At 43.5% G+C, this 24,771-nt stretch overlaps 1 protein-coding gene across 3 annotated transcripts in view; it reads right to left on the minus strand.

Moving 5' to 3' along the window:
• DGKI (diacylglycerol kinase iota) overlaps positions 1-24,771 on the minus strand; it is a 249,460-nt gene that overhangs the window by 6,607 nt on the left and 218,082 nt on the right. For 2 of the 3 annotated variants that reach the window (XM_090287561.1, XM_090287559.1), the window contains 3 exons: positions 14,067-14,104; positions 10,561-10,681; positions 1,013-1,049 (listed from right to left, as the gene is read on the minus strand). In XM_090287561.1, coding sequence (XP_090143687.1) covers positions 1,013-1,049; positions 10,561-10,681; positions 14,067-14,104 — 196 coding nt within the window. The remainder of the gene's footprint in view (positions 1-1,012; positions 1,050-10,560; positions 10,682-14,066; positions 14,105-24,771) is intronic. The other variant, XM_090287560.1, reaches the window with a different exon arrangement.

A 24,771-nucleotide genomic window follows, 5' to 3' on the forward strand; every position in this document is an offset into this window, starting at 1 on the left:
AAGTGGGCGAGGGAAAGCAGCTAGCTCTGCCCCTCTAACAGGCACATGAAAAGGAGGATGTTCCCATTTGGAATCCAACAGTGAAATGACACTTAATGCCAATGCGTTTCATTGCAAAGCAAATGTAAACCTTAGAGAAGGCAAACTGGGGTACAGCCAATAGGCTGTACGGTGTGTGGGCAAGCTCTGTGTAGCAACGGACAGCTTCTTCTGTGTCTGGTAACTCATGGCATTCCCCTCCCCCTTGTCCTTCATTCTATTCATTTCCACTGTCTCTACACTATACCTCCTTCCACCCCCCAGCCCAGCCCACTCCGCCCCGCCCATTCTTTATCCCTTTTTTAATTTCTCTGGTGTTCTCCAGTGGTTTTACCTCATTCTCAGAGTTAGATGTTTAGCCTTTATATGTTCCTTTTTGGGGAGCGGCAGCTATTTTGCTGCCCTGGCCAGGTGGGGAGGGAGAGTTGAAAACAAACATTATCCATTTGGGGACCATCCCAGAGAGGAGGACTTTTTCACTCATCTGAACCTCAGAACATGAAAATGATCAGAGTTACCCCATTTTCAGTTCTCCGGTGGTTGTGTTATAGACATTGTTCCATTCTAGACTCAGCAAAGAGGTGTCATTACATGCAAAGACAGCTTAGAGCATCAGGGCTTAATTTCTCACAAACCCTAGTTGAAAAAGAATTTTGAGAAAGGTAAATGTATTTTTTTAGGCTTCTCAGCAGTCCAAGGTGCACCAGTGCGGAAGTGTACCTTGCCTGCAAGAAGACCTAAGCAAATGATAAATAGCAAAGACTATGCGTGCAACCGTTACGGCACTTGCCATCGATTTTTATTGGGTAATTTTTGATTTAGAAGATTAGCCTTGCACAGTTATGAATACAGTTAGAAGGGAACTTTTTATCACTGACATGGAATTATCTACTGTATGTCCTAGACACTGCGTTCTTCTCCTAGATATATTCTGAAGAATAGTCTAGACTACGTGATGAAAAGCAACACTCACGTTTCGCTGTCTGCCATATCCAATAACTCGGAGGGTCCTAAACAAGAGGAAAGCAAGATGCCCATCAAAAGTAAGTTTGAAAACTAACCATTAACAAAACAATCTCTAGTCACTGAACTAAAATGCCTGGGAAAGCGGCATAAGAAAGAGCATTTGTAATAAGACCTCCTCCTCCCTCCCTCCCTTCCTCCCTCCCTCCCTCCCTCCAAAAAGAAGAGGTCCCTCTACCTCCTCCCCACCAGTCTCCCAGCCACCATCAGCCAATGTGTGCAGAACAGGAGCTACAAGGGAGTGACAGGCTTCATGAAGTGTCCAATTAAGTTGAAGAAATGAAATCAATTGGAATAGAGGTGAGAAATAATTAAGTGGCTACGTGGGGAGAAAAGGGACAATCGGGTGGGCTTTAAGGATTGCTTCTCATTTTCCAGCAGCGGGTAGTTTGGGATGGGGTCTTCTGCAGTACAACAGTAAAGCCACAAGACACAATAGATACCATGCAGCCCAATATTCTTATTTTTAGAAATAGGGTAAAATCTATTTTTCACAAAATTTCCCTTCCAAGACCTGGAGGAAATGTTATGCATAAACGTCAAATGGTAGCTCTGTCATTAGGAATGGAAATGTGCTATGAGTTTGCACACTCACTGTGTTAAATGTTCACTAATTCATTCATTCCGTCTGCACACACTGCTTGGACTGCCCACCTTTCCACTTTCTGTACCGCTGCCTTCCTCCCTAACCCTCCCCAAATCCTTTACTCTATGAAGCCTGCAGGTCTCAGCTGAGACCATTTCTTCCATAAAGGCCGCTGTGAACCCACGCCAAATATTGCATTAAATGTCCTGCCTCATTTTGTCTATGAGTCCTATGTCCTATAATTGGGAAATTGATATAATGTATCTGAATTGAGACTATCCCCAACAAGTGGGGATATATAATCACCTTATTGATCATGATATTTAAACCATATTAACATCACCTACTGATTTCTCTATTCACTAGATTCTCAGAAACCCCTTAAGGTGGTGGCCTATGACTTGCCCACCACCGTGTCCTGCCTTGGTGTCTGGTATAGAGCCCGGAACCCAGCAGACGCCTAAATGTTTGTCTCAGCGAATGAATCACATGTACTTAGAAGTGCCAAACATGGTTCCAGGTAGCGAGCATTTTAGTCCTTAGACATATGATCCTGTGGATTTGCTCTCTCTGTAGTTGGATGTCATTATCATTGAAAATTCGCTTGTGGGATTACTTTTTACATCATCAGAAGAAAGAGAAGAAGAGGTTGGGACTTTCTAACCATGAAAGTCATTGGTGAGGGGGACGACAGGTGTTATGGAATCTTCACAAGCCTCCTAGCCCCCCAAGAGCAAAATCAGCACCTTTGCCCCCTCTCTTTCCCATCCGCCGTCATCAAGGCCCGGCAAACCTTCCCAAACAGTGTCTGTCCTGCTTGTCTCTCCTATTTGTACCGTTTCCCTAACAGGCCTCCTACTAGGTCTCTGCCTGGGCGATAATTAGCATGAAGAAACTGTTACTGAGGAGAATAAAAAGGTCCCAGGTCATTTTGATTCCCAGGTTTCCAATTCACCGTATTTACGGCTTCCGTCCAAGTATCTACACACTGACGTTCACGGTCTTCACCTGGAACTCCCTTCCCACAATTTGTTCCCAAGTTGCTGTTTTTTTCACATACGCCAAGGGGGTAACTTCTCTCTCATCTGCATATTTCTCAGGCTCTCTCAGCTCTAAGGGCCTGCTCCCTCCACTATTCCTTTTGAGGATAGCCTTCCTTGTCTAGCCCCATACTTATATCTTAAACGTTCTCCAAAGTCTAGTCTCGGACAAGGTCCTTTGAAAAGACCACCTTTGACAGAGGAATTTATCCCTTCTCTGAACTCCCATAAAATTCATTTGGCTCTACCCTTGTACCATCTATTTGGTTTTTGGTTGTATGTCTTGTCCCCTTAATTAGGCTAAATCACTTGAGCATTAGAAGACTTTTATTTTTCACATCCCTTGAGAATCTACCCTACATTCAACAAAGATTTAACTCATTCATTTCTGCTCCTCATTCCAGTGGTTTTAAAGAAACATGGATGACAATCCCCCCGACACACACACATCCAAAGAAGCACAAAGCTGTACAGTGCAGTGGTTAGGAGTGAGGGTTCTGAAGCTGAACCTCCTCCATTTAAAATACCAGCTCTCCCTGCCACTTACTAGGCCTTGGGCAAGTTCATTTTGCCTCTCAGACCCTTGAGTGTCACATATATAAAGTAAGATTGATAATATTTACCTCACAGGAGGGCAGTGGGGTTTTATAAATTAATACATGTTACGTGCTTCTAACAGCTGGCTCTCTCCACACAAGGCCCAAAGCTTAGATATTCTGAAGCGTCTTATTCTCTGACACAACATAGCAGCAGGTTGCCCCAAGTCAAGATGCTAGGATATCAGTGAAGGAAGGAGATATCAAAGGGCTGCTCCATTCCCACTTATATACGAAGCCCCTTGTGGACTTGAATTATATGTCCTGAGATCCAAGGGCTACAGGTCTGTTCAGCTGCCCACAGGACATTTTCTGTGAGGTCAGGAGCAGGAAGACTTACAGTGTCCAATGGACCTTTTAAAGAACTGCTGTCACCTTCAGCAAACCTTTCAAGCCACTTATATGTTGAAAGGACTTCTATGAACACAAGCAGCCCAGACCCATCATTACTTCTGGCCCCATCATTACTGCTAATCGCACAGATACTTAGGCCTGGTCCATTTCCCCCCTTAAAAAAATTGTATTTATTTATTTAGAGAGAGGGAAAAGGAGGGAGAAAGAGAGGGAGAGAAACATCGATGTATGGTTGCCTCTTGTGCACCACCATCTGGGGACCTGGCCTGCAACCCAGACATGTGCCCTGGCCAGGACTTGAACCAGTGACCCTTTGGTTCGCAGGCCAGTACTCAATCCACTGAGCCACCCCTGCCAGGGCCATTTTCTCCTTTATTCAGCACTCAGAGCTGGGTCTGTGGACTGCAGGGTCCAGGTCTCCGTACAAGTGTGAGGACGCTTAGCGGGTTCATCTGTACTAAAATGGCAACTGTTTGACGCTCTGCAAATGGGGACAAGGGAGAGAAAGGACCTTGTTCCTCACATTCTGAAAAGTATCACCACACACGCAGCCAACGCAGAGTGAGGGCAGAGTTGGCTGTCCCGCTGGTGAGCAAGGCTGGCCTGAAGCTGCCTGTCACTGTTCCTCCCCCTCCACCCCCCGCACCATCATCTTCTGCAGCTGACAGAGGTGAGAGACAGACTGATGCTCAGACAGGACACGTTTGTTCTTAATGCATACCTACGCAAACTCCAGTTAGAGGTTTGGGGGCTGGCTCTGGGATGATGGACTTCACTAACCCAAACCTCCCGCGTCCTCCCATCAACACATCATCACGGCACCGGCACCGCAGACCTTGTGAACACACTGCGGGGCGAATAGCCAATGAATAGGGAAGCGTGGCTGCTGGGGCTGATGGTAGCTAGGAGTGGTGAGCTAGTCTGAATAATATGGGTACATTTTCAAATAATTTTGTAACCTGCTGTAAAATAACGGTGCTTGCATAATATGAGCGGGGCAGGGGGCAGAGAGGGTGATTCAGAGAAGGAAACAAGAAAAAGAGTGAGTGCCAGGCACAGCCTAAGACAAGGCTGTGGCTTCCCTCCCTATCTGCACCTTCAATGGCCTCCTGGGACCTATTGGTAATAGTACTCTCTGCTGTTTAATAGTATCATGTGCATTTTAGCTGTATCGGCACAAGATTTGAAGGGGACAATGGCCAGAGAAACAAAAACAATCAAGAAGGCCACAAAAATTTTCTTGTAAAAAGAATATAATAAGAGCCTCTGTGATTTTTGGAATGTTAATTTGAGTCTCACGAGTAAGGGAGAGAACAGGAGAGAGAAAAGAAATGTAATCAAATTTCTTCAATGTTCTATCAATGGTGAACATTTGGGTTTGGGGCTTATTTTATATTTCATGTGTAAATGCGTTTTGATTGTGAATAGCATGTCGTACCATTAAATCGTCAGGAGAGAACTCACAATTGGCTAATCTTGCGAGGAATAAGGAAACTGTGGCTCTCGCTCCCTCCCAGGGTTTGCTGCACCGGAAACAACGCTTCACCCCTGCCGAAGGGCGGTGCGCACACATTTCCCGATGAAGTTTTCGAAGGTGGGAAATGACTGTCCCTCCACAGCTCTGCACCGGCTGTCCCTGGGCCCCTGCAATGGCCCTAGTGTCAAACTGCCCCGCACTGGGGTTGTTTGTCCATGTTTCCCTGGGCTTTAGGAGTGTGGCGGGCCAAGGCCACGCCTTATATTATGTGTGAGATTGAGCAACTAACCTAACTTCACTAGGCTTCAGTTTTACCACCTGTCAAACAGTGATAAGAGGACTTACTGTGTAGAGCTTTTGTAAGAATTAAATGTGTTCATGCATACAAAACATTTAGAATAATAAAGATTAGCTGTAATTGTTACTATAGCATTTTTTTTTCTCAAGAGTGGGCAGGACAGAATTAATTTTTTAAGTGAATAAATGAATGAAAGGCGTTTTAAAATCCATGTGGATCCCAGCCAATATTTTATTTCTTCTCAGAGAAAGAGCCAGAAATGGAACAGGGATTCAAAAGACTACGCTAGATGGGAAATGGTCTGAAAAATAAGAGAAAAAAAAAAAAAACATCAAAGGGGACAGACACATCAGTGTTTCGGGTGGCAGCCAGGGAACACGAAAGGAAGTACGACTTCGCAGATCTCCCAACACAAGGAAGTGAACAGCGTAGTAAGTAGGGAAGCCTTCGCAATTGCAGGTTCCCTGTCAAGCATTCACTTCATATAGGTTCTTCCATTGCACATCCCAGAGCTTACGGGTGTGACTTTATCAGTATTGCACTTGTATCACATACGATGTACCTTTTGTCACAAGCATCTTTTAATTTGCTTTCCACACCAAGGCATCCAAATCCCCTTTGCTATTCCTTCTGCCCCGCCCCCCCGCCACGGCCTCTCTCTGTCTGGCCCTCATTTCCCAATAGTCTCCCTGACGCTGCCAGCAGACCATTCCAAATCCCCCCGTGGCCCAGGACAAAGGCCGCGCAGATTTGGGGAGAGCTGGCACTGAGAACTCTTAACAGCACCGTCATCCTGTCCCAGCAGGATGGTGGTCGTTTCTCTTGGGGACCAGAGGCAGAAAAAGGGGGGGGGGAATAAGAAAAGAAAGACTGAAGACAGAAGCAGAAGGAAGACAAAATAAGCCATTGAAATCAAAAAAAGAAATGCATGAGTGAGATTTCTATCAGGAAACACAGTAGGGGACAGCGGGGTGGGAGGGGGGACACAAAAGAGCAAACAGATGCGGGTGGTAAAAGACAAACAACACAAATGTTTTTTGCAGGGCAAAATCAGGGAGGAAGGAGAGGGTAAAAATGATGGTTGAAAGGAGCCGAAAAGCAAGAACCGCTGGGGGAATCTCAGCTAGAATCCCTGGGCATCCTCCTCGCTCCACCCTGTCCCTGTGGAGTTGTTAGCTCTCTCCCTCCTCCCTCTCTTTTCATCCCCCCAAATGCCTAAATTCCAGTTTTTCATAAAGGAAAGCAGCATGTTGTGAATCTGAGACAAAAAGTCCCAAAGAAGATGCAGGAGGGAAAACAATCCAAGCCTCCCGTGGCTTTTCAGAAGGCAGCCCACGTCTCCTGCCCCGCGGCCCCCAGCCCGGTTTCAAGGGGGCCCTTGGAAGAGAAACGCACTGCTGAGTGTGTCCTCCCGAGGGCAGGCTGCATGGCTCCCCATAAATGTCCAAGGAAGAGGGCCATGCAGAGGGGAGAGAAAGGATGCAGGAAGCGAACATGCCACATACAAGTTCCATCATGCACTTTGAAAAGACAGGCCCCCTGAATCCTCAGAAGCTTGTCATTAAATGCATCTTTACAGTCGGGTCTTTAAACGATTTTCAGGATTTGTATCATATGAAGCCACAGGAAAGACTTCAACCAAATTAAAACAACAACAACTAAAATGTCAAGAAATATTCAGCATCCGAGACTAGGAGGTGTGTTCCTTTTGATCTCTGACACAGTATAAAAGTTCCCTTTAAAAAAAAAAATTACATGAATTCAAACTGCTCAGACCCATCTACTACAAATTTGATACTAATTTATAAACACAATGCCATTGTCTGAAATGCATGCTCAAACTCCAGTCTCATGGAGCCGTCTTGGAAAAGGCTATTTTCCTTGTCAGACCAGGGGAATTCCAGAGCCACCATCATTACTTAATTAGGAGAGACTATTTTCCTGAGCGGATATCACATTCAGAAGATGATCACAGAGCACAGAAAGGGTCATGTTTTCCAGGCACTTATCCCTGACTCCAAGACAGAATAATCTAAAGGGGTTTCTATAATTTAAAAGGGATGAGAAGTTCTGCAAAGATGATTTTCAGTCTATGAATGCACAGGTTAATGTAAATTGTCTCAGTGACTAAAAATACTAAAACAAGCAACAATAAAAACAGATGAACTGAAGTGCTTATCTCTTAAGGAAGTGGTTGAATGAGACTGATTACATCACAAGATTTTACATCCGTATTCCTTAATAAACAGAAATGGGATTGACAGTAAGCATGAAATGGACAATGCCTATCAGACTGATAGTGATTTCAATAAAAGTCAACTGTGATTTAGTTTCCATGATTTGACTATGGTGCTAAAAGTTGAAAAATTGCCATTCGTGAAAAAGGCAGTGATCCTTGAACTATAGTGTAATAATTCATTTTCAAACAGAAAGAATGGACTTGGCTTCACTATCTCCACAGTCTTTCTCTCAGTGAGGCAGGGAGGGTACACATTGTCTCCTGTGGAAACCGTTGGCCTGTGAGTGAAGTTGGTGTGATTACAGGAATCTGAAGTTTTTTCCCTTTAGCATAAATATTAAAGCAACTAGTTTATAAAATCTAACAAAAAAGAACTGGAAAAAATTAGTGCCCTTCTCCAAGGAGCGAATGAATCGCTTGGTGTCCCTTTGATTTTGACAGAGGGGGGTTCAGGATATGGAGAAGGTGGGGTCATCACTTTCAGCTGAAGAAGATGGAGGGTAACGAACATAGTAGATTAAACTTGGCAACAAATTCTTTGCATTTCCTTCTGTGAAGGGGTGGCATCTGTTTCCCCATCCCTTGAGTCGGGACACACTCTGTGACTTGTTTTAGTTAACAGAACACGGCAGAGATGATGCAGAACTTTCAGGATGTTTGGGAGCTTTCTCTCTCCCCTGCTGGATCCCTAGGACCATCATGCTGTGAAGCAGCCTGGGATGAAAAACCAGGTACAGAGGAAGGTTCAGGTGACCGGGTCATTCCAGCCACCCCAGCTGAGAGCCCCACACACGTGCCAGAGTGGCTCTTCAGGACAGACTCAGTCAAAGCGACAGCTCACTGCAGCCTCGGGAGACCAACAGGTAACTGATACAGACAGGAACCTGGAAGTAGGGGGAAGTGCTAGTTCTTCAGGAGAGGCAAAGGGGGTCAGTTCCTGAACTGTGCTGTCACTCGCATGGGGATCAGTGGCTCATCTAACTCCTGAGAGGGCACGTGGGTATTAAATAACCTAAGGATGCCAGCAAACACGCTATCTCATTGGATAAAGGGAAAACTAGGAAGAAAGCTTGAAAATGATCAAAAGATGGCAACTAGAAGTTGTTTTAAGCTGAGCTGCAGGTTAATAAAGTGGCAGTATACATCTAAAGCTCACCTGAACTTCGTGCAATAGAAATCCTGAGACCCTTTCTATCAAGGGACGATAACCCTAGGAATCTTCTTTGTGATTTTATCCCTTGTCTACGGGACTGGGGTCTAACATTTAGTTCTGCTCCTCACACCTCTGATACAAACATTTTTTTCTGGAGGAGGCAAGAGGAAATTATGCCACCATTGCTTTTGCAAGTCTTGCCCAAGGAGGAATGCTTGTGTTGCTGCAATGGTCAGGGGAGTAGGAGGTGGGACGGGCACGCCCCAGACACATGGCCGAGGACGCAGGTTACCTACATAGGCTCTCCACCACAGGCAGGCATGGGATCCCCCAACCAAGACTGCAGGGGGAAGGAAATCCTCTCATGACCAACACCGCTTCCTTTGCCTAAACCACTCTTCCCACCCTAATTCAAGCAAAGGGTTCAAGTACACTCTTCAAGGTGAGAAGATACGAAGGCAAAGCAAAGCAGGTATGTCGAACGTGACCGAGAGTCTAATACCTACCTTACCAGGTCTTTGCAAAGAGTCAATGAAGTGTGCAGTATAAGCATCTGGTATGGAACATGTGCTTTTGATAATGGTAACTATGTTCTCTCTTTGTGGCTTTGCAATGACTGAAAACATCTATACAACTGTTTTAAATTTAATTATGCCTATGATGATATATTTTTTTCCCTTTGGCCTGCAATCGCTTAAAAACAGTGACTGTATTTTATTTTTGTGTGTGTGCTGGTCTATAACTGGTAGCTCCTATTAGGCACTCCACAAATATTAGTGGAATGATTAATTGAATGAACAAAATAAGACGTTTGCTAAATTGAATAAAAAGAAGAGCAAGACGTGAATGTCTAGTATTATGCTTTCTCTTTACAGCCTGAATTTGAATGCCGTGGAGGCTGGCCACAGGCTCCCTGCTAGGGCTCACAGAAAATCTTCCAGGACCATTGTCGGAGCTAGAGACTATTCCACTTATTCTCCTTTAAAAACAGCCAAGCCAGGCAGATTTGGCTCCTTTTATTCCTGTTCTTTATCCTAGAAACACTATAAACACGGGAAGCTCTACGGAATGGTCAAGATGTGATATGCATCATGTGTGTTTGTACCTCTGAAGGCCTATGGAGAGGAAGATGTTAGAAATTACCAGTTGCTTCCAGCAAAGGAAATAACCTAAATTAGAAAGCCCGGTGGGAAGCCGCCCAGGAGGTGAGCACGGGCTGCTGCAATGGACACAAAACTACCAGATGTTTCCAAAAAGAATGTGTGTATCTTGAGTTGAAAAGATGAAGGAGATTCAAACAGCAAAAATAATAATAATAATTATTATTATTACAATAACTAGAAAACTAGAAGGACAGAAAAAATAGTCTCATTGATACTGAGAATGATCAGCTACGAATACGGATTTGGTGCCTTGTCCACTAGTTAACTTTCCCAAACATAAAAGCTCTTCCCCAAATAATAAAGCATATTATGCCAGGCTACATTAGCTTTTGTCTTAAAGAAAAAAAAAAATTAATCAGCCCCCAGAGAATCTGCAAAGATCTACATATGTAAATTACTTCTATTAATTGGTTGGCTAAGGGCACCTCTGTGGGTGAGTGTTCTATAATCCCATGGCCTCCAGGAAGCAGGGAGAGTCAGCTAAAAGTTGGAAAGCATTTCCACCATCCCAAAGATAGCCTGGGTGAAAGTCAACTTAGCCAATTCAATCTATTTCATGGATAAGTGAGCCTTGGTTCTTGTGCCTACTCACCGTGGTCAAGGATATATTTCACAATCTCCCCGTTGCCGGTTTTAGCTGCGTGGTGAAGGAGTGAACAGTGGTCTGGTCCCTGAATTAGCAGACTGCCTCCATTTTTATAGCTTTCTATTAGCTGAAAAAGAGACACATGAAAAGAAGCTGAGGCAGAGTCCGGAACAAGGAAAACAGCTCATGGTGATAAAATAAGAGCAATGTAGCAAACCACAAATGTTTCCAGCCTCAGAGGACACAGAGGAGAGAGATGAAGTAACCTTCTTTGATTGTGTTATAACTCAAAGAGATGGCCAGTGTTTCACTATCTCCTGATAGGGTGTAGCAGTGTTGAATAGGCTAAGGAACCTGAAATATACTGAATTACTTATTTCTTCTCTTCTTTTCTTGTCTTTTTCTTTTCTAGTCCCTGTTCCAAAGGAGTGGAGGGCAGAGAAGAGAATAAAAGCTTTCCCATGTTGGCTCAGCTTTTTCTTGAATGAAAGAATAATTAAAGCTATAGGCAGGATTAGCTTGCTGTCTGGCAGGTAACCCCTTTCCCTGCTCTCTCATTTTCCTTCAATCTGTAATAAACCTAGCTACCAAATGTAGAAGCCCCTTCTTCCCATGTGAGATCACTGCACATGTGCATACGTGCATGCGCACACACTCACAGACACACACCCACACATGTGTGTGGCTCCCTCTTTATCCAGGTCTGCAGTCCAGCCTACATGCATTTTGTGTGATGACAAATAAATGGATTCCGAGAACACAGTACTAGAGACCAAAAACACCTAAAATATGAGACCAGACTAGGAAAGCAACAACAGATTTTTGCAGCCGCAGGATAAGGTAGCTAAATGAAAACATGACCTAAGTTCATGAAATATTAAACACTACAGAAAGTGTAAATGGGTCCCTATTCTCCAAATGGTGATATACCAGAACAAGAAGAGCCTTCTGGAGCTTCTAAAAGGTAGTTTTAGGACAAATAAGAGTCAAATAACCCAGCAGGTAGTAAGCAAAAAGAATGTGTCTACTACCAAGAAGTTAGATGGCACAACATTTTTTAAAAAAAAATCAAACATCTCATACGGTCCAAGAGGGTAAGCTCATAGTTCATGCTTCCACTCAAATGCAACCATAGCACCGCCACGTGTCAGGTGCCAGGGAACAAGGATGAGGATAACTCAGCCACTGGCCTCCAAGACCTCACAGCCCGTGGGGGACAGAGATGTGGAAAGTTACACTGAACCAGAGAGGAGCACCTCGGGGCTGCCCCAGAGCACCAGGAAAATATGAAGTAAGGGACGGAAAGGAGTCATGGGTGACTTCCTAGGAAATAGATTAAAAAAAAAATAGTTGAAGGGAAGTAAGGACCACACAGGGCCTTTCATCCCTATCCTGGGCCAGTAGGAAGAAGTGCTAATAGTTTTCCACCAAAATCTAAAAGAATAATCCTGTTCCGTTTCACTGCATTGTCTTAACGGTGACAATCCCTTTTCCTTGCGGCAGATCCTGAGGGATTTGGGCTCGACAGAGTGGCACAGACCCAGTCCACCCACTTCCTTGATTCCGCCTTTCTCTGGTGTTTTTAGACACTGAACATTAAGTTAGCCCATGGGCATATTACGCAGCCCAGTTGTATAGGAGCTACTCTATGCAGCTTTCACCCTGGGATGGCCCCCAATGTTTTCTGTCCTCTGCTGATTGGTGCATGCTTCCTCTCTCTCATACACACACACAACCAGTTCTCTATTTAAATTTATTGTGCTTTCTACATGGGATAGCAAAATGAAAGAAAGAAGAGGAGAAGAAAATACTAGGCAAGGAAAAGAAAGAAAAAGGAAAGAAAGAAAAAGAGAAGAAAAACCCTCTGTAAATGAGGTTTTCTTGCCACAGAGAATGTAAGAAGACAAATGGCTGAATATAGTGATTTCCCACACCCCAAATAAGTCTCTATTAAGTGCAAAAATTGTGGTAATATACCCCCTAGGACCTGGAAAGCTCGTTGCGTAGACGAAAGGCATATACCAAATAAAATGAAAGGGTTTCAAATGTACAGCTTGCAAAACGTCCTGGCTTAGAAGCTCTGCAAGGGCAGGGATCAGATCTTACTCATGTTTTTATCTCCCAGAATCCAACAGGAGGCCGTGCAGGGAGTATAGGATGGAATTGGTTTAAGCCGCAGCTGGGAAGTGGCGCTGAACCCGCAGGCGTACTGCTTAGACAGCACCTTTCTCTCGTGGGCAGCAATTACTAGCCACACTAGGATCTGCACAGCGCACTGCACGGGCTCTGTTTGCAGGACCGTGTGTCTAAAGATGGCTGTTTATCAAGATGCTTGCAACTGTCTCGCCATTTGCTTTCTGCTAACGACCCGTTAAAAAATGCAGCGCAGAGGTGCCTCGGAAGACGTTTTCTTCAAGGGCAGTGTTTCTCAGCTTTCTCTTAAGGCTTTTGTTTTCTAGATCTGCAGTGGCATCACCCTCTCCCCAGGCTGGTGAGGAGGGCACAACCTCTGCCCATATTACGGGGCTGATCAATGCCAGTGTGGGTTTTACCAGCACAGATGGGCAGTCATGAGTCCCAATGCCTGAGAAGGGCATGGGACCAAACACAGCTTTGAGCATGGTCAGAGACTCTATTATACTTGATGACAAACACTTGCATTTACACTATGCTTAGCTCTTAAGAAACAGACTAGGGCTATGTTAATAAAATAGCTAACATTTTAGTACCCTCTATGTAATAGGAACAGTCTTAAGAACTTTACATGCATTATTATAGTCAATTCCCACAAAGTGAAGAGAGAGGCAATGTTATTATTCCATTTTATAGATGCAGAAACTGAGGCATGGAGAGAATTAAATAATTCTATGAAGTCACACATACAGGGAATGGCAGAGTCAAGATCTGAACCCAGGCAGTCTGACTTCAGAATCTGCATTCACTCTAAAAGCAGCGGTGACCACTTCCTTCCTTCTGAACTAGAATTCACCAGAGAACATCGGCACACATTGAAATGTTCTAGGTGGATCAGACAGAGTATCTTCTTTGGGTTCACTGTGATCCCCAAAATACAAAGCTGTAATAATGTTGGAAGATATAGGCTCTGACCTAAAGAATGTATTTCTGGTTGTCCCAGTAATTCTTACAGATGCATTCATTCCAAGCCCTGTCTAAAAAGAAGTCTTTAAACATTCAATAATGGCTTCTAGAGAACAGTAGTTCTGGGCCCTGGGAACACGGTATCCTGGGAACATGGGGTCCATTTTACTAGCCAAGGCAAGCCTCATGGCCCTCTTTCAGAAACCTTTTGCTGTTAGGAGACATGATGCTGTGAGGACTCCCCTCACCCTCTCTGTTCAGTCCTCAAAAGAGCATCCTTCCTCCTTGTACTCAGCCAGCACAGGCAAGGGGTGTGGAAAATGACACATGGGATCATGAGGACTTGATACGAGATGATGTTGATTTAAAGTTCTTAAAGAATCACCAAAATTGTTGGTTGGAAGATATCTTACCTTCATAAGATCACCAGCTATTACTGCCTGCAAAATGGCTGTGAAAGACAAAAGAGAGATGTCTCATTAGTAGAAGACCCTCTCATTAAAATACTACAAAGGGCTGGATCCACATTTTGCAGAAATAGTCTACATTTGAGGCAGGGACCAGGGGAGGAGAACCATGTCAAAGGCCAGCTCTTGGGACAGACTGAGGCCTTCTCGTCAGCCCTTCCCTACCTGGGCACCCATCCCTGCATCACTCCAGAGCGCACCGGAGCCCCCGCTAGCCCTGGGACAGCAAAGAGAACATGAAATTTGGAGTCTCACAGATGGGGTGCAAATCTTAACTCTGACAGAGTGAATCATTTAACTCCCCCCCCCCCGAGCCTCAGTTTCCACATCTGTAAAATACCAAGTCTAAATCTTTCAGGGTTGCTGAAAGGGTTAATGAAATCATGTAAATGTTCCTGACACATCCACTGACACAGAGTAGGTGCTTAATCATGATTGGTTTTGTTTCCCTCTTTCCACTTCCTTCTACTTTGTCTGCTGGGGCTTCAAAAAATCACCAGCAATTTTGCCAGAGGCCTGCCTGAACAGGGAGGCAGAAGGATGAAGAAAGAACAGAGAAAAAAAGGAAAACAGCAGGGAGAGGGAAGAAAGTTTCCTTTCTGTAACAAGCTGTAAGCAACAACTCTTTCCGTCTCATTCAGGCGCCTGCACAAGGCTTGAACATTGTCAATGCACAGGAGGCCGCTGCTGAACTGATTGAAAAGCTAGCAAAGAGGGGAGAAGAGAAGAGAGATGAAAATAACAGAAAGGGAGTTAATAAAATAGTATGTGAAAAGAATCTGAGAAAACATGTCTCATTCTTCATATTATGGATGGGGACACGGGTTCAGAGTAAAGCAACTGTCTAGGGGCAGAGACCTCGTGGTGGCCCAGTAGTCACCATCTTGCAGGTCTCTGTGTCCATTCCAGGTCTCTGTCTAGTGCCCTCAGGAAGCTCACCATGCACGGCTGTCCTGGAGGTGTATATAAAAGGAAGGAAATAGCCCTTACAGGCTATAAAGCTTACAGTGTCGTGCAAGGGGCACTGGACCGGGGTCCTAGTTCTAATCTCTGTAAGTTACTAGACACATAAATGTAAGAAGTCATTCAATCGTCTTGAACCAGTTTCCTTATTTTTAAAATAAGGTTAACAGCTGTCCTGCTCATCTCTCTGTAGAAAGGATAAAGCAAAACATGCTTTATAAATAGATATGTATTCAATAATATTACCAGAGGGGCAGCTTTTGAGAATTTTGTGACTATACATGAAAAAGACATATGAACCCTTCAGAAGGAGCCTAGCGATGGGGTAAGATCAGTGTGGGAAGTCAAGCCTACACAACTCTGTTAGTACAGAGCCCATTAGGCGAAGGTGCAGGTGAAGGAGCCAATGGGATGGCGCCTAACTCCAAGATGAGAAGCCTGTCTCAGAGGGCAGGGTGGGGGAGGCGGGAGAACATATTAATAATTGCAGGTCTGGGAGGACAAATCCATTTGGACTTCTAAGCTATAGGATGTTTTCAAGATCATATTAAAACTTTTCCCAGAAATTAAAAGAGGGAAGTAGAGAAAACAAAAAAAGACTAAAGGAGACAGAAAAGAAAAATGAATTTGTTGACTTAATGCACGTGTGTGATAAGATTTGGTGCATGTATGTAATAAATCAAGACAATGAAGGAATTCCCGAGGACCAAGTCTATGCAAGGAGCCCTAAAAGTGAAAGGAAGGGAGGAAGAAGAAAAAGAAGCAGCCTGGAGAAAGTTCACTGCCTAACTCTAGAGTTCAAAACAGGTTTCTTGGAGAAGGTACAGTTTAAGCCAACTCTTCCATGGTAAGTAGAAGTAATTAGCAAAGGAGGTTTGGAAAATTGTCACAAGATAAAGGTAGAATATGAACAAAAACATGGGCGTTAAAAGTCACAGTGCCTGAGGGAACCCGCATCGCGCTGCATACTGTCATATCTGAGGTGGAGCACGGTCTCAGCCAACATGCACAGAGTCACAGGGACCAAGCCAGTGAGCAGCATTTATGTCAAGAGAAGGCACTTGGATTTTATCCTGCAGGGGATGAGAAGCTATTGAAGAGTTAAAAGCATTTAAATGTTCTTAAGCATACCACTATGATTCTGCTCCCCCTGCCCCCCAGAAACAGAGTTATGACCTGCTCCCAGCTCATGTTCTCCAGACTGCCCCTATTATAGCCCTTTCAGTGTCTACCCCGGGCTCATTCACAGGCGCAGTGATTTATGTTTGTTCATTTCCAACAGCCTCCCAGCTTAGCGTCCACGTGAACAGGTAGAAGATCATATAACAGAATCATAACCACAAATAATTTCCAATTGTACTGGAGATAGAAAGCATGAATATTTATTTTTAAGGCAAGCAATATACCCAAGGGTAGCTATTATGCAAACATTAGTAGGCACAAAGCCTACTTCTCTCTCCTGATTAATGTCCTTCCCCATGAGCACTGTTGTTTAAGATTTTCTCTGCATAAAGAGAGCTTGAATCCATTAGTCTTCAACTCCAGATAATAACCTTCTGAAAGATCAAGCTTAAAAACAAATAATGAGTTGTTATGATTACAGTATTATCTCTTATTATTTCTTGAGCGCTGAGCTGGCCTTCTTGCCTTTTCTAAAACTCTTCTACACTGAAGAAACAATGCCCCCAAACGCAAAAAAGCAAAAGGAGTCAAACCATTAATGGGACAAAATGTTACTGAGTAGATGAATAAATTCCTGGACAATTAAATCACATAAACTTATGTATAGTTAGAAGAGTAACGGGGTAGAAAATGGAGAACTTTCTCACTTTTGGAGGTGAGAAGTTGAATCATTAGTGCACATAAAATGGTTTGCTTTTCCTTCAGTGCTGTGTCTTCCAGTACATTGCTATCCAGTAAACATCCCAAGACAGAAAACAGGCACTAAGAAGGAATAACCATCTTCCTTCTTAGTCTCTGTTTCTGAGGCCTGAATTCCCAAGAGCCGAGATGTCCTCAGGCACCCATGCGTGAAAGAAAAACATGGCTTCCTCTCACCTGAAATCAGTGTCGGGACAAAACAGTCCATGGGGACACTGGCTGGCCCATCTGCTTCTGCCACACCAAGCCCTGTTGAGGATGTGGGAATATAACTACAAAACAAACTCCATCCTCTCAGGAAACTGCATTTGGGCAAGAAGTCCAAATTAGAAAGGGAAATATTGTAACTGAATCTAGAATCAGATTGCCTAAGTTTAAGTCTTGGAAGTGCCATTAACTAGCTGTAACCTTGGGCAATTCACCAAGTGTCAATTCTCTCATTAGGAAAATGAAGATAAAATCGGTCCTTTGGAGCCTCTTCCTTGCAAATGGGCTCAAGGAACAGAGAGGCTGACCATTACAGTCTTCAGTGTAGAACAGCATGGAATGCTGATGTTTTGAATCCCATTACACAGAAAAAGAACCATTTTGCATCTGTGAGATGAGGTCAGACTAAGGCCAAGTTCAGCTCTAGAATCTGGCATAAGACTGCTTCCATGGGAATAGTTTAAGGTTGTGATTCTTGCTTTGCAGATGAAAATATTTAAGAACAAAAAGTATACAGAACTTGGCAAAGCCACGTGTATGTTTGCAACTTCTCAATAAATCAACCGTAATTACTACATTATTATATATAAAATAGAGTTGCAACTCTGAGTCCTTATGTCTAGGAATAAACTTGAATCCATCATGTTCGGTTACTTTTTAATTTTTAAATTAGTTTATTGCCAAATTGGTTATTTGTCTTCTGCTAATGACAGCTGTCATCTAAATCCTTTTTATTTTTTAATTGCGGAAGAAAAAATTAAAAGTAAGAACAAAAACACGGAACAAAGAGAGGCATGTAGAGGCCTGGGGGGGAGAATCATTTGATTCATGGAGAATCATAAATATATATCTGACTTTGCCACTTTCTGCATACCTTTTACTTCTAAATACTTTCATCTGCAAAGAAAGAATCACAACCTAAAACGACCCCTTCATAAGCTGCCGTCATCCCTATTCCAGGGACGTATCTGGCCTCAGTCTTAACCATCTCTATTCATAAATGAGGAAACTGGGTCTTGGGAAGTGACTTGACTTTTCCAAGGTCACACAGTTAGAATCCAGCTGAGAGACAGAGGGACTTTGGTTTCTTCATGAGGGACTTTGGTTTCTTCATGTTTTGTTTCTTTTCTTCTCTTGGTTCTAACTTCTAGGTTCAAGTTCTTTCCACCATGGAATTTCTCTTTGGTTTAACTTGGAGCAGGGTGGGCAAAAGCTACAATAAGCGACCCCCGCCCCAAATAAAAGTTTCATGAACGCATCCCACACAAAATGAAGTTGAGTCAGTTATGGCTTCAAGGAGACACCGAAGAGTGAGCACCCACAGGGCAGATGCGATGGTCACAGTTCCCTTGGCGTGCTCATCACGGGAGTCTTGAGACTTTTCCTCTATTTAAAGCGGCCTGCTGCTTAGCCACTGGAGAGCCTTCACTGTCAGCTGCCCAGGCGGCCTCTTCCCTGACACACACATACCTGTATAGCTTTTCCTAAGCAGAGGCATTCTGTCTGATTTTTCTACTCTGTGAGCAGTCGACGATGGTACACAAGCAACAGACTGTGAAGGATTAGTTCGCCAAAACGGAATTTAGTACGATCGTCAGGCACAGCAAAAGTCATCTATCACACGTCCTGTGAGTTTGCTAATCGGGCGTACATGAGAAACGGCTCATGAAAATGATGCTAATTAATATTATTTTACATAATCATACCAAACAAGTCCAAGGCGAGGTGAGAGAAAGGAGGAATTAAATATTTCTAAAGACCTCTGAATTTTAATCTAGGCCTAGAGGAGGTTTTGACGATTGATAATAAGATGTGTGCCAAGTTATTTGTTAATAATAATAGGTTAGAATACTGAGAGTGTTTTATAATATAGGAGAAAAGTGTCAAGATTATACTTATAATGACATGCAAATTCGTTTCAGTTCTGACTGCATAGCAAATCATCAAAACACAAAGGCTTAAAACAATGATGAGTTTTTGGTCAAAAATCTGCACTTTGGGCTGGGTTTGGCAGAAACAGTCCGTCTCTGTGTCACCTGGCACCAGCTGGGGCAGCTCCACTGAGCTGGGAGATCCACTTTCAAGGTGATCACACACGACAAGTAACTGTGTGCTGGCTTCCAGTGGGAGCTTGGATCCTCTTGTATGGGTTTCCATGGGCTGCTTGGGCTTCCTCCTGCAATGGTGTCTGGGTTTCAAAAGCAACCTTCCCAGAGGGAGCCTAGTGAAAGTCACCTTGCCTTAGAAATCACACAGTATCGCTTCTGCTGTCGTCGCAAGTTCGCCTATGTCCAAGGACAGAGGACACAGACTCCATATCTCAATGGAAAGAGTCAAGTTCATATTGAAGCAGTCTGTGTGGGATGGGTGATAATGCTGTGGCTGTTTTGGGATAATACAATCTGTCTCACCACACCAGTGCATTGCGATGTCCTTTGTATCAGAGGATGGGTGTTACTTCCAGTGAGCACTAGGAAATGGCCATAAACAATAGCCTTTGTCACCTGTGTCACTGTGGGAGTGCACTTTGCATACAACATCATCTATTTTATGTCCTGAGTGTCTCGGCAAAAAAGTTTTTTTGTTTTTTTTTTTAATGCTGAGAACTGCTTATCAGAAAGACCAGCTTTTTGGAGCAGGGAGAAGAAAGGCAAGGAGAAGACTAGGCAGACAATGATTGTCCATAGAACTGAAATAGGAATTCTATGTATAGGCACTCAATCCAGAATCTCTCTTTCACAATCAGACGTGAGAGAAGACTGCTTGGCTGGAGAAGGAGAGAGAGGAGGCAACCATCACTCTAGTCCTATAAACCTTCACATTCTGCCTACCAGCTTCCCCTCCATGGCCGAAACATGGAGTCTCCACTCCACATGTCACACGTCTGACATATCTTCTTATTATCTTATCATCTCATCATCACTGAGTGGCATTGAAAGGCCATTCAGTGCTGCAGTGGCCTCATCATCAAGCACCGCCTAGGCAAAATCTCCCTTATAGTGGGTAACCATTGGGAGAGGAGACCCAGATAAGGTTTGCTTCTCTCTGATGACAGAGCTAATCCCCCAATTCAATTAGCCCCTGCTAATTGAATGCATGCACGTATATGGGTTCTTTCCATCTGCCAGCAGTGATCCTTTTGAAGCTACTATTAGCATGGAAGAGGTTTCCTGTTTGGAGAAAAAACAAACAACCCCCATCCAGTGTTCCCCCTCCTGGCAGAAAAACTCCACCTTGCTGCCAGAGGAGCAGGACACGCTCCATCCAGAAAGAGCCTGTTCCACTTCCCTTCTTCACCACTGGAATTAGCTATAAACAGCGCAGGGACCAGATGTCTCTCCCAAATACCCCATTTGTTTATGCATTGTTGTGAAATTGTTCTCTGGTTGTTTCACGTGCCTAAGTCCCATCTCTGCAATCAAACCACAGGCACAAGGATCGCGATTTTATTTTATTTTTTCTTTTTGTTTTATCCAGATTCCAGCCTTCACGGAAAACTCTATAGGACAGGAAATATGTAATGTACTTAATAAATACTTGGTTGATACTTGTGGCCTGGTGATATAACTGGTTGTCATTTCAATACTCTTTGAACCCTGGATCAAAGAAGATGTTCCAGGAAATGGAAGAAAACCCACTTTACTGGCCCTTGCTGAACCTAGCAGTCAGTTTTAGAGTTGCAAATATTTTAAAATCTCTTTGGAATTGAATGGTGCTTACTAGATGCACTGAAACACCATTGCAAGTATCTCAACAGACCAGAACTGTGTATATTATGGGTCAAATCAGAGCCCTATACTAAGCAATAATGCATATTACTTCCTGGAACATCAGTAGCAAGTCTTGGATCAGTGTTAAAACAAATGTCATGGGCTAATTAATTTTCTTTGAGCATTAGATTAATGAAGACAAATTCACAGGTTAAGGGGCAAATTGGGTTCACACTTTTCCAATGTCACAGCACGTTACTTTCATCTGGTTGTATAAAATTGGTGCTAATAGTCATGAGGGGAATCAGAGAGTTTGGTGAAAACATCTTCTTGAGAATCTATACAACTTAAAATTAATGTTTTCTTTAGTAATGATACATGAGCATCTTTGAATGTAGTAGGTCAACTTTTTTTTTGTAATATAGTACCACCTTCAAAAGTAATATCCAACTATTCCCTTAAAACTCAAAAAATACAAAATACTTTTTAGGATCAACATTACAGAATCTCATCAACTACTTTTGTTCAATAAATGTTAAGCTTTCAATTACAGGGAAGATTTTTCCCATTTGTAATAGGTTTTAATCTGACTATATCTTACTAAATTCATGAACCCAAAACAATTATAGTACACATAACATTCTTTCTCCTTGTTAACATTTGAATAAAGTAATACCTATTAAAATGCTTAGTACATTGTAAGCTGCTTCAGCAATGTAAGAGATTTAAAAGGAAAAAAATTCAAGTATTCCCCAAAGTCCCTTTGTCCCCAGATTGTTTAGAGAATTTCATCGAGATTATGCACTTTGCTTATTTTTGCTTTCCTGGCTTTTAGATGATAAAGCTATAATCCTGAGAGGATAAAAGAAGTGGAAGAAGTAAAAAATAAGGCTCCTATGAGCCTCTCAGATGAGCAGAAGTTACCAAGTCATGGCCTTACTGCCTCATGACTTTCCCAGAGAACCTTAGAGAAAGCATCAGGGCCTCCAGCTTCATCCCTTCCCTCAAGGTCAGGCGGCACCCCCCTGTGATAGGTCTCCTAGCCACCTATGATGGATTTTAGCAGTGTTCTTCAGGACCTCTAAAAAGAACTTGGGTTGAAAAGTGCACTCATCTGTCACTAAGTGATAGCTACGAGCAGAACTGACGTGGCCTGAAAGTGATGGATGGTGATTGGTTTTAAGCAAACATCAAGACCACATGGGAAATGGTGTTTAAGGCCAGGCTCCAAGTACAAATATGAAAGTGTTCTAGAGCTCAGAGAGATGATGGCTTATGGGTCACCCGGTCGTCAGGTGCACCTGAAGCACCTTATCATCGCCTCGCAGCACGCTGACCGCTCTGTAACAGGAAGGCCTTTGTCACCGAGAAGAAGGATAGATGTGACCAAAACTAAACTGGAACAAAAGTAAAGCCAAGGAGGAGCTAATACAGGAAAGGTCACTTGCAGGGACACAGACAAGCAAAATGCATATGCAGCAAAAGTGTGCAATTTAAAATAAAGATAAAACTTCTACAGTCTACTCTCCCTTATAAGTGTCCATAAAGTCAAGATAATTTGCATTTTTAATTAATAATAGAACACTGATTTTGACTCTTCCCAATACTATCAGCATAGGACACATATGAACTGGAAACAGAAAAATTAAGCATTTTATTTCAGAGACATGAAAAGTAAATGTTTCACTTCAATGCTATGCTAAACTGACTAACAAAATCACATCTTAGAAGCAAGAGTTATAAAGTAAACGGTTAGTTCTAAAGCTTGCTCAAAAGATCCAAAATAGAATAGGTTTCAGTATATGAATAAATCTTTAATAATATTTGTTACAGAGAAGATTTTACTGTCTAGTTGCTGTGAAGAGAAATAAAAGGAAGATTAAACCTTCTTTTTCCTTAGTAATGCATATACTTTCAAGAAAGCAAAACAAGTCTCTAAATGGTCACACAAGTGTGTATTTACACATATGATGTAGCCTGACTGCTGAAGAAATAGGGCGATGTGTGGAAGGATTTCCCAGGGAAGCTGCAAGATACTATTCATAAAGGGAAGATTTGCATGGAAAGAAAAGATGGGCTGAGAGTTTTCTATAGGGAGGGCCAGCCGGCACAGAGGTGGGAGGAAGAAGTGATCGTCAACTTCACTTGGTAAAAGGTGATGTCTGAAATGGGGGAGGAAAAAATGAGTCAGAAAACAGGAAGAAGAAGGTGCTGATCGAATATCTTCCGAGGCTTAGAGAATAGCATAAGGCCAAAGACCTTTTAAATTGAATTTATTGGGGTGATGTTGGTTTGCAAAACCATGCAGGTTTCAAGCGTACAACTCAACGGAACATCATCCATCTGCACACTGCATTATGCGCCCATCGTCCCAAGCAAAGTCTCCTTCCACCCCCATTCCCTCCCTGCCTTGGTCCACCTCCACCTACCCCTCTATCCCCATTTACCTCTGCTATTACCACACTGTTGTCTCTCTGTGGGTTATGCATTATTTTTTGCTTAATCCCTTCACCTCCTTCCACCCTGCCCCACCCCCCACCTCCCCTTTGACAGCTGCCTGTCTGCCATGTATTTATGCCTCTGCTTCTATTTCGTTTGTTAGTTTTTTTCTTCATTAGATTACACATATGAGTGAGATCATATGGTATCTGTCTTCCTCCGACTGGCTTATTTCACTGAGCATAATACAGTAATCTCACTCAGCAACTCCCTTTTCAGAATATAACCTTGACCACGACCATCACCTTCTTCTTCAAAGATAAAAGGAGCTTAAAGAAAGGAAAGATCACTGGGAAATCGGACGCCCCAAGAATGATGTGCAGAGGGGCACACTTTCTGAGAACGAGAGGAAGCCCTCAGGGTTTTTCAGGGAAGGTACGAGGAGCAGACAGGGCCTAGCCAGAGAAACGACCCACACAACAGCTGCCGGAGCACGGCTTTAGTGACCTCCCTGCTTTCCTGTAAAATACCACTCAAAGTTGTCTTTGCAATGGCTGCAATAATTGCCTTCCCTTCCTGGGGTGGAAGGGGGTATGGAAATGTCACCAGACGGAGCAAAATTGAGTGGATTCTGGCTGATTGCAATCCCTTTCTCAATAAACCATGGGGCTTTGCTTTGTCAGGAGAAGAGGGGGAAGCCGTATAATGAAAAAGGCATGTATTTCGTTACTTGTTCAAGAAAGCCACCAGCGGGAAAGCAGCCTGCGGCATTGACACACTTGCCAAGTTAATTTCCTTTCTTTGCAGAGAGCGGGCGTGTGGGGGTGTGTGGAAGTAGCATGCTGTCTCTCATCACAGGTGGGAATAATCCACGGACACTCACCTGCAGGAATCCAAACATGGTCCCCAGAGAGGGCACGATATGGTGTCCCTGAAATGCCTTTCCAAAGCCAATGACGGTGTTTAGAGGTTTTCCTCACGTGTCCCATTGCCCAGTATGTATTCTCTCCTGACTCAGAGGCCTTAGATGTCAGCCAGCTCAGCCTGAGAGAAGTGACCTGCCCGGATCACCCAGCCTGTGAAGGACAGAGGCAGGGCAGATGACCAGCTCTCCCCACTCCAAGACCAAGGCTCTCTCGAGCTCACCTGACCATTTGCCCAGAATGGTACAAGTTGCTCTAGGCCCACTGGGCTGAAACCTGAAGGAAATATTTAGTGCCAGAAAACTTAGAAAACAATAAATTTGCATCATCTCCTATGTCCATGCAAATAGGACATATCAGGTCTATTAACAGGAAAATAGATTTCCATTTCGGGTATTTGACATTGAGGGCTTCTCTCGCTCTCTCTTGCACATCTGCTACTCTGCTCTGCTCTGTCCCTTTCTTCTGTGTGTCTTTGCAAGCGAAGGAAGTGCTCGGCATAGAGCTAGATGTTTTGCCTGTGTGGTC

Source organism: Furipterus horrens, unplaced genomic scaffold, assembly GCF_987537825.1.
Source record: "Furipterus horrens unplaced genomic scaffold, mFurHor1.1.pri manual_scaffold_9, whole genome shotgun sequence".
NCBI lineage: Eukaryota > Metazoa > Chordata > Mammalia > Chiroptera > Furipteridae > Furipterus > Furipterus horrens.